Raw genomic sequence first — 10,482 nt, forward strand, 5'->3', positions numbered from 1 at the left:
AGAAGAGCTCGAGGAGAGTTGACCATTACTAAGTCCGTCTTCATCTCTTACAGCAAACGCGGAAAGCAGGCTTTTGCGTGGAAAGAAAGTTCGGGGAGAAAGACGGAGACTTCATTTTACACGCAGCGGCCCTTTCAAAAAGAGAAAAGGATGGTGTGTCTTTGAAGTGAAACAAGAAGATAGACATAGGCACATACTTGGACTGGCTGGGAGAGAGGCCTTCTCTTCACACATGGAGGCAGTGAATCAGTTTACAGACTCGAGGAGAGAACGCGATACACTGTTAGACACGCAGGTATGTATCTTTATATTGCTGTGTACACTCTATGGATGTCTCCATCCACTACGCAGGGCGTAGCGATGCGCAGATGTGAAAGAAACTTCCCCCCGCCAATGTGAATAAATACATAGATAAAAGTATGTCTTGAGACTGTGTGCGTACGGGTATGCAACACATAGCATAGAGCTGAGTTCAATAGAACAGAACATTGTATATAGAGGTGATCTAGTGCTCTTCTGTTGAGTATGATAGAAAGTCTCTCTATTTCGACAGCTATCACGGATAGTAAAAGTACTTCTATTACTTTGTGTAGTCAGGCTGTTTCTAGCGTACTCGGTGAGAGCTATTTTGCATTCTGTAACGAAAACTATTGGTTAACAACAGCGGCAAGGTGTACATACACCCCAACCACACGGTGTATGTACACCTCCATACCATGCTGTATGTACATACACCCGAACCACACATGAGGTGTACATACACCTGACTAGAATACATCTCTCTTTCCGATTGGCCCCCCCCTCTGAAACCATTTCTTCTGTTTGTTTGCGTACCTACATCAAGAAGAACGTCATGAGGTTGTACATCACCGACTTTTAGAGCAAAGTGAATCTGTTCGGGTGTCGCAGGGCAATAGGGAGAGACGAGCTTCGAGTTTTCGTCATTCAGTTGCTCTTCTTCCCACTGCTGGGCATCTGTCATATCACAAAAAGGAAGGATGATATTCATCTTATCTTCATTTTCTTCTTCATGAGCTAAACACTTTTCTTCCCCCCCTTGTCTACACATTCTCCGAAAAGCAGATGGGTGATATGAAAAACTGATGAGTCTCCTGAGAGTCTTTTTCCGGTGTACATACACCCTGTTGTCGTCATCCGAATGACGACGTATCCTCAAGCTCAAGGAGAAAGAAGAAGAGAATCTCCGACTATAACGAATGAGGCAACAATCTCTTTCGAAACAATCTTCTTATTCGTGCTGGTCTTTCTCCTTTCTCCTCCTTGTTACCTTCTGTCTTTCATTCTTTTCTTATACAGTTGTACACCTGCATGTCCTGTCTAAGAACGAATGAAGCAAGGGAGAGAAAGAAGAGAAAAGGAAAGAAAAAACGGAAGTAGAGAATGGACTAGGAGAGATGATTGTCTGCGTGATACTTCTTTAACTTCTCATATATCTCAACCGGAGATTGAGACGTCTCGATGAAGACAACCTGAAAAGAACGGAAGAACGAATGTAGAAAAAAGGGAAAGAAAGAGTTCAAGAAGAAGAAATTGCGAGAGAAAGAAGAACGAGAAGGAGAGTACGCACAAAGACACAGCCAGGAACCTACACACGTGCAGACAGGCCTGTACATAAAGACATGCATATAGACAGCTATCTATACACTGGGGACATACATACATACATATATACATATATACATACATACATAGTCATATATACATATTCATGTATACATACTCATACATGATCATACATACTAGATCCCAAATGAGTATGTATGCCCCCTGTATTAGTAAAAGATTTCTTACCTTGTCTCTTGCTTTATGTCCTGACTGGAGGGAAACTTGGCGCTTCTTCACATCCACTGCAAAGAAACATTGTACATACATCAGTTACGAAGGAGAAAGAAGATATAGGGACTTTTCGAAGTGTAGATATAGAGGAGGTATAAGAGTCAAGATACACCTGCTGCAGCCAGGGGTATGCCGGTATAGATACACACACATCTATATTATCTAGATAGATATACATGCCAAGATATACGGAGAGTTTCAGACACATACATAGTGAGAGAGAGACAGCCATATAAACAGAGACAGATAGGGTGATAGATCTATTTGCGGCGTCTTCGTAATGGCTGGAGTATCCTGCAAGGTGCTGTATGAATCTCCTTCTACCGAGGGGAAGTTCTCTTCTTCGGACCTTGCCTATACTTTCCTGTTCTCTTCTCTGCGGATTTTTCTACACCTGAAAGGCCGTCAGGAAGTCGCTTTAGGGTAGAGACTATAGAGAGGACAGCAACCTCTCTTCGAAGGCGACAGACACATGTGTTAGACAGACGTGCAGGAGTAGCCTAGAGCCATTCCTATACCGATGTTCTATCTTCTATGCAATCGAAGTACATATGTCTCTCTATATAGACATCTAAATACGTCTCCAGTGAAATGCTGAGGTATTTAGCTAGCTAGCCGGGAAAGCTACGAGAAAAGCTACTACTACTACCCCCCTCGGATTTCTTTGGCAGACGCAAGTCAAGGATCAATTGCCCCCCCTCGTACAAGTAGCGGTATGTACACTATTTAAACAGACATATAGATCGATATACATAAACGTATCGACATAGAGATTCTAGAGCGAAGCTCAGGGCTAAGAAGTATGTAGATCTGAATGAAGTGCCTTCCCTAGAGGCAGGCTTCTCCGTCTCCTTCGCTGGCTGTCTGTCTCTCTGTTTCACTATGGGCTGTATGATGCTGTATGCATTCCTAAAGAATAGCGATGCAGGCTTGGGGAGTGCTTCTTACAGACTTCTGATAGATACTCGCAAAGTCTTTCGTTTGCTTCTCCTTCTCTCGCAGGAGAATCGATCTGAACGCCGAGCTGTCCGCTTGTCTGATCATCGACAGCTTAACAAAAAAGACAGACAGAAGAGAAAGAAGGAAAAACGACTACTTGGACGACGAAGTAAACCACTTATCATGTACACCATACAACCCACAGAACTCAAACGACGAGGTGTACGTACACCTGGTTCTAACGTATGAAGAGAACCTTAGCAGAGCGTGTGTCTATAAGCAGATAGCAGGCTTCTTCTCTGCGAGGCATCCGATATGGAAGAAGAGATAGGCACACAGGGGGCAGAGACTGTCTCATACATAGTGATAACCTGGTAGTATAGAGCTATCTACACGCGCGTCTCTTTACACTAGATCTCTTCTATCTAGGATCATGCAAGCCACACATATTCACGGTATCTACTGAAACATGTGAGTGTACATGTAGATCAACAAGTAGACACGAGTACCAAGATCTATGTATATATCTAGATAGATAGATGGATACACACCATGAAATTTGAAGAAGAAGGCATCACTGCGTCACATATATACGTATATATAGATATATCAATATATGCATAGATATATGGTATTAGATGGAGAGAGGGATGTGAGAAGATGAAAACTTCTTCTCGTTAAACTTACATGTGATCCCTGCTTGCTTAGCTCCAGGCTTTGCATGCACAGCAATCGTGACGCCTCCGTCAACAGCTCTTAAGAAAGGAGGAAAAGAAGAAGCAGAAGAAGAAGATTCAGAGGACGAAGAAGAAGTCTTCTTCTCTTGTTTTGTCGCACCTCCACCTTGGCGTCCTTTCTTCTTTGTACTTTCTTCGATGGCTGGCGAAGACTTCGTGCATGTATTGCTCGATTTCTTTGCCTATATATACAGCAGCAACCAGACAATCTCTCTACTCCATCTCTAGGAGAATTCTGCAGAATAGATAGAAATTTGGGAAAGTACGGTGAGCTAAAGAGAAAGGGGGAGGTCGCAAGAGAGAATCTACATATATATATGAAGATATAGACAGATACAAAGTAGACACATAGCTCTGTGTTGTTTGAAGACTAGAGAGTGGGTACTTAGGTATGAGGTCGAGTGTATATACACTGGGAGGAAGTCATTCCGAAGACAAGGCTTACTTATAGACGGTCCAGTGTATGTACATACACTGGAGACATCAAGATCGCTCGAACTCTACATTCGAATACATGGTCTTATAGTCCTCTACATAGCCCAGATAGAGCGGCAATACCCCCCCATAACTTGAAGTGTCTCTACGGTGAGTTATACGTGAAGACTATGAAGAAGAAAAGACCGCAGAGAGTTTGTATCAGGCTGAGACATCGAAGATGATGAAGAAGCTATTGGAGTGAGGTTTGTAACAGCCATTTAGCAATAAGAATGAGACACTTAAGGGAGGGAGCTATCTTTTCCTTCTCCTCATGCATGGGTTCGATGAAGAGGAGAGAGAATGAACAACAAAGGAGATTCCTGAGCTCTTCGATGCCGCAGATCTATGGTCTCCCCCGACATACTCACTGGAGACACGAAAGAAGCGGAGAGGTGTCTGAAAGAAGAAGAAGACAGGGGCAAGATAAGGGGGAATGGATGAAGAGATAGAAGAAGAGAGAAAACTTACAACCTGTGATGACGGCATCGCTTGACGGGAGTGAAGGAACACTTGACGGTAAGAGATCGACGAAAACGGTGGAGAGGGTGAATGTCTTTGTAGACAAAAAGTGGCCTTTCTTTGATCAGAACGAGAGAGGGAGAGAGGAAAAGTAAAACACGGGGGACACGGAAGACAGAGATGTAAAGAAGAACGAGAAGGAGAAGAGAAGTGAAGGAGAGAATACGACTTGCTGAAAAGAAGAGAAGAAGAACGTACCACAGAAGTGAGAAGAGAGAACAAGCAGAAGGAAGGAATGGGAAGAAAAGAAGAAGAAGAAGAAAGCAATTCTAACACTTTCATCGGTGTGACAGCGAGAGAAGTGTTTTCCGTCATGCACATGCAGACGGGAAAGAAAGCCGAGACGATCTAGAGGAAAAAAGAGAAGATGGGAAAAAAGAATGGAGAAAGCGGAGTGCAGACTCAACAAGAAGGTAAAGAAGATTCGACAAAGCTAAAGAAGAAAGATATGTAGTTGCAAGAAACATGAGGAAAGGAAGAGAGTCAATTCAGATTACGGGAGTGGAACTAGAGCCGTAAGGACGGTGTGACTTGTGGAGAGTGTAGAGGTTAGAATCGTGAAATAAGAAGCGTGAAGGAAAGAGAATGAACGAAACAAAAGAACAGATAAAAAGGCAGAGCGAATACAGAAATAGAAAGGAAGGTTAAGAAGAATTACCCAGTATAGAGAACTTCAATTGCTGGTCTTCCTCAGCATCGACGACGACCGCATGTTCTTCCCGCGATCCAACTTACTCTATTGTACACACGCATTGAAGAGCTGTACATACACCCCAAGTGACAACTCATCCGTTTCTTTCTCTCTCCTAAGTGCTGCTCTCCGGTAATCTAACTCTCCCCCCTCTTCTCGAACCAGTCTTGCCTTCACTCTGTCTACAACGACCAACCCAAGAGCTAGACGAACCACTGGATACACTCATCAGAAAACGAGCTCGAGGAGTAACATGCTCCTGTCGGGCAGAGAAGAGAAAGAGAGACAGAAGAAGTTCTCGAGAGAAGGAAGACTTACCAGGAAAGAAATAGCAGAGAGAGAAAGATACCTTTTGAACACCTCAATGGAAGAGCATGAAGGGTGGAGGTGAAAAGTGACACACAGCATTCACTCCTTCTTCGTCCTTCTCTGTAAACAACGGCTCTTGTGAGTTCCGTGAGAGAGCTACATGATTCTTTTCGCTTCAGGTTCGGCAGTTTCTCATGCACCTATCCATTTAGAACAAAGGTTTCATGAAAGCATGTGGTCTATCTCACTTCGGATGCAATAAATCACGCGAGCACCTCAGGGATTCGCAACGAATAGTGCGGAATTCCTGACCTAGCCCTCAGAAACAAAAGAGCCGACAATCGAAGCTATCTCTCTTCTGAATGAAGAAGGAGACCGGGCTCCTCCGTATAAGAGATTGCAGGGTGACACTTGAAAGGGAAAAGAGTAGGTCGATAACTCCTTTATCCTCTCTCTTCTTCTAATCTTCTCTCTGAAATAAATTCTCTTGTCTTTCTCTCCGTCTCTACACGAACCAGCCAGACGGCAACACAAAGGGAAGGAGGAAGGTTACAGTTAACGCCGAGTGTGTGAAGGTCCATCGACGTGAACTTGCCTTTTCTCTCTCTCGTACTCTCTTTTTAGAAACAAGTTCCGGAGTCTTTATGATGATAAGCTTCTCAAGATGGAGTGCTAGAGACCGGTGGTGGAGAAAGACGTGGTCAGTTCTATCTCCTAACTTGTCTTTCTATTCGAGAAGATTCTTTGATTTCTAGGAAGAAAACTTCTTTGACGAAGAAGGTAGTACGTAGTCTTTTCGAAAGGGGTTGTCGTATGGCTGACCCCCCTCCCCGACACCTACCCCTCCTCGCTAGCTCTATGCCGCTGGTCCGTACAAAAGGCCTACGAGCCTTCCGACATCCCTCGAATGGTCAGACGAAGAGCTTCACTCACCATTGGCAAAATTCAGAGGCTTGAACGCATGTACATTCCATAAGGAAAAGGAAGGATAGCCTTCTCATTTACGTGGCTATGATAGCCTTCATGTCTCGTTAGATTAAACTAACGTCTCTTTCTCTCTCTCCCTCTCTCTACATATAACTCTCTCTCTCTATTGTACGTTCGGTCATTCATTGAAAGCCTTCAGGGGAAAGACAGTCGCTTGTTTTTTATTTCATATCTCTCTCTCTTCACCCCGAGACAGCTCTAGCTATCTCTCTGGAGAGTGGTGTGTATACCCACAGAGCCATCAGTTCCTTTCTTCTCTCCACTCCTCTTCATTTTGCCCTCACCGAAACATAGATAAGAGAAGATGATCTCCCAAATCTTCGGTGCTTGCTCCTGCCTGATTAAAAGTGAGGTGTAGTCCTTCTGATAACGTGTAAAAGAAAGAGTTTGACGGGCGTGTCATGAGATAGAAATACACTCACCTTTTCAACAAGGGAGAGAGATAGAGGAGATCAAAAAGTGCGAATCTGATGAGAAGAAAACATCTAGTGATCTCGGAGTTTGAAGAGAAAGATCTGTGAAAAAGAAACTCCAGAGGGCTGCTACGCTTATACCTCCTTCTCAAGCTAACCGTCATTTACCAACTGGATGGTCTACAAGAGGTAACCGGGTGTATATACATTGCAAAAAACAAGTATAGAATACAATCATGAGATCGATCGATAGATCGGTAGATGCAAAAGCCGGGATATTCTTGACTTCTTCCAAACTCCAGAGAAAACGATGATGCTCCCAAAGACAGAGACTAACCCAAAAAGGTTCACGCGAAGTTTTCTTCTTCGCCAGTCTCGGGCTCGTGGGTTAGCCTTCCACTTCTCATCCAGTTGATGTACATATATATACATACATACGTACTGTATATGTGTAATATATATACACATCCATATATATATATATAGGATATCTTTGTGTATATATAGATATCTGTATCACAGAGAAAGATGTGCTTGTTTCACATTTCTTTTCATCGTCATTCTCCTTCTAGTGCTGACTTCACACTCCAGGCCCTTCTTGTCCCTCCTAAACCTCGACGAAGAAGGGAAGATTTCCATCAAGTGTCGAGACAGAAGCGAACAGAGAGGGCCAGGCAACTTCTTCTAAGATCACGGATGTATCGGTCTTCTCCATGGATTGAAGATAGATGGATAGATAAATTCGGATGCATACAGAGATTGAAGATAGGTAGATACACAGATAAAGGCAAGATAAGACGATAAATAAAGGATAGATACATAAAGACACATCCATAGACATGATGATTGAAATAGCCATCGAGTTATACCTGAATGAGAGTCTTCCATAGGAATCCTCAATATGCAGTAAGACACATGCCGATCCTCCTTTTCTATACAAGAACTTCTCCCTTTTTCCGTGCCATATCTTTTTGTTCTTTTCTTTTCTGAACTCCCCCGTCTATCTTATCTCCTTATTCTTCAATTTCAGAAAAGCCCTAGCGCTCTCACAGAGAAAGAAGAGATCTATCAGAAGACATGCGAATGGCATTTACACCCGCATGCAATGGGGAAATGAACAACAACTGCTAGAATCCAGTCCCCGTCAATTAATAGAAAGTGGAGTTCTTCACTTCACTCTAAATCATCTACCTACGCCTCACACGTGAAGATCACTCTAAAGAAAGAAGAAAGTATCAGCAGAGCTTTCGCTTCATAAAAAGGTCCATCACTCTACGACGACGTGACTGTCTCTCGACTGTACAAACCAGAAGAAAGAGATAGTAGCCGTCCCTTCCTTTCCATGATCCTTTCTTTCCTCGCCATGAGGAATGAGAGAAACTTCAACCCGTCTCTTCTCTACACGCTGAAGACGAAGGACCGACAAACACACCATCCCTGATTGGAAAAATTCGAGTAGATCTCGCTGCCCAAGAACCCCAGACACGAGCCCATTCGTGAAAGACACGCACTCACCGCCCCCTCTAGACACCCGTGTCTACTATGTATGTCTTCAAGCATCGATGTACCCACACCTCCAACCAGATATCAAATGAAAACAACTCAAACTATTCAAATAGCTCCTCTATTTCATGGGGCAAAAACATATACATACATATATATATAATGTATACACCCGTACATATGTATGTGTGTAGACACCGAGTGTATGTAAAGGGGAAGCCTTCATCCGTTCTGCAGAGGGAGGGCCCTCGCCTGAGGTGTCTTACCACCCCCATCTCGAGCCTATCAGGCAATGCAAAACAGATGCATGAACAAGAGTTGCTTTCCTTCTACTTAGAAGAAGAAATGAAGAAGAAAAAGACTCGACCGTAAAGCCAGAGAGAAGGAAAAAGAGAGAGGCGAAAGAAGAACGAGATCGCAGGGAGGACGTAGAGGAAGAAGAAGAAGGACTTGAAGACTGTTAGGATGCTTTGGGTTGAACGTGGTTAAGAGCAGGGGTGAGCTTTCCAAGATTCACAAAATCGACGTGACTAAAGAGTCCATGCTGAAGTATGGTATCAAGGGAGGGTCGATCCTGTGGATTTTTCGCCATCATTTGATCTGAGAGATTTGTAAGATATCTCGTGGCGGCATTTGTATCGGGGCCTCCTACGGTGGCCACAAGTTCACGGAAAGCCACTCCAAGAGAATAGATATCACTCTTCTCTGTATAGACACCACGTGAAGATTCGTGGCCTTCCTCCGGATGAGAGACTTCAGGAGCTTGATTGGATGCGTTCTTTCGGAATGCATACACTTCATGGTCAACACGTGTATTCTTTGCCACTGCATGCTTGAAGTTCCATAGACCTAGGTGTCCTTTCTGATCTACAAGGAAGTTCCTTAACTGGATATCTCTATGGACATATCCACTTTCATGTAACGTTTTCAACGCGTAGACCATTTCAGCCGCGGCTATCGAAATATTCACATCATCCGGGGATTCTTGAGCTAGGTCTAAAAGACTTCCTTCACTCTTCGGATAGATAATATACGTGATCCGATCTTTCATATCTCGGAAGATTCCTAAGAATGGATAGATGAACTTGGCATCTTTCGGAATCTTGTTACGAAGAATCTCTGCTTCGACCACAGCGCGATCGATCCCTCCAACAGACAATTTCCCTGAGCCGCCTCTTTCTTCTTTCTCACGGCTCTCTTTCTCATAACGACCCCCCCCATGGATAGCTCTTACAAAGAAACCTTGGCTTTTTCTCTCAGAAACCTTTGGATCACCTTCTAGAGGAATCTTTTGATCTTTCATATCGCCTCCGGCTTCAGATTGATTACCGTATACACGCATATGGAGATATGTACTCGGCACAATCTCTTTCTCTATATATCCATCTTGATCCACATCATCGTCGATAGAATGAGAAGAAGAAGAAGAGTCTCTGGATTTTATCCATGAAAGAAGAGAACGCCAGCCGCCTTTCTCTACTTTTCTTCTTTCTTTCATTGCAGCTACCAGTCGCTCTCTTATCCCATTCAACTCAGGTGTATGCGAACGACTAAGCTGAGGTAACTCTTCCAGGAAGGCTTGCCATCGCGCTTCTCTTGCTCGCCGAGCTGCCCCGACAAGAGCTAAAGACAACCACAGGCACGAGAACAAGAATGGAAAGAAAAAAAAGGGGGGGGGAAAAGAATAGAAGGAAAAGGAAAGAAGATGATGAATCTATCTTGATCGATCGAACACGTCAGCGTGACAGAGAACAAGCGAGTTGTCTTGTCAAGAAGATAGCCAACATGTATCTAGCTCTATATCTATATCGGTCTATGTGTCTATCTATTGATATCTTTCGGCGTTGTCTTGCTATTCAGTCTCGCCTGTAGAATGTGAAGCTCCATTCCTTCCTCTCTTAGGAACCTCCCTGACGAGGGGGAGTGAAGGGAGATCTTGCAGAACACTAAACCTACGAGTTGTCATTTCACAACAATATGAAATGGACAGGATACATTGAAATCTACACATCTTCTACGACAAAGCGTAGATAGAGAGATAGATTCAAGA

General features: G+C 43.6%; 4 protein-coding genes across 4 annotated transcripts in view; 1 reads left to right on the plus strand and 3 right to left on the minus strand.

Annotated features, from left to right (window-relative positions):
- The first annotated feature begins 16 nt into the window (after nt 1-16).
- Nucleotides 17-1,319, plus strand: CSUI_004447 (uncharacterized protein). Its single transcript, XM_068064638.1, has one exon. The coding sequence runs from the start codon at nt 526-528 to the stop codon at nt 748-750; it is 225 nt and encodes a 74-aa protein (XP_067923367.1). The 5' UTR covers nt 17-525; the 3' UTR covers nt 751-1,319.
- CSUI_004448 (family cog1872 domain-containing protein) lies at nt 499-5,200 on the minus strand. Its single transcript, XM_068064639.1, has 5 exons — nt 4,479-5,200; nt 3,484-3,715; nt 2,806-2,907; nt 1,813-1,868; nt 499-1,490 (listed from the first exon to the last, which is right to left on the minus strand). The coding sequence occupies exons 1-5, from the start codon at nt 4,848-4,850 to the stop codon at nt 1,407-1,409; spliced, it is 846 nt and encodes a 281-aa protein (XP_067923368.1). The 5' UTR covers nt 4,851-5,200; the 3' UTR covers nt 499-1,406.
- Nucleotides 2,029-2,683, minus strand: CSUI_004449 (uncharacterized protein; the record flags this gene model as incomplete). The annotated part of the gene is made up of 1 exon (XM_068064640.1): nt 2,029-2,683. A coding segment is annotated over one exon (102 nt), but the record flags the coding sequence as incomplete, so codon positions are not given.
- Nucleotides 5,201-7,598: 2,398 nt separating the features above from the next.
- Nucleotides 7,599-10,482, minus strand: part of CSUI_004450 (rhoptry kinase family protein rop35) — a 4,598-nt gene continuing 1,714 nt past the window's right edge. The window contains exon 3 of the mRNA XM_068064641.1: nt 7,599-10,055. Within this exon, the coding sequence (XP_067923370.1) occupies nt 8,893-10,055 (1,163 nt within the window). The 3' untranslated portion in view covers nt 7,599-8,892. The remainder of the gene's footprint in view (nt 10,056-10,482) is intronic.

Source organism: Cystoisospora suis, assembly GCF_002600585.1.
Source record: "Cystoisospora suis strain Wien I chromosome Unknown contig_2080, whole genome shotgun sequence".
In the NCBI taxonomy this organism is placed as follows: Eukaryota; Apicomplexa; class Conoidasida; order Eucoccidiorida; family Sarcocystidae; genus Cystoisospora; species Cystoisospora suis.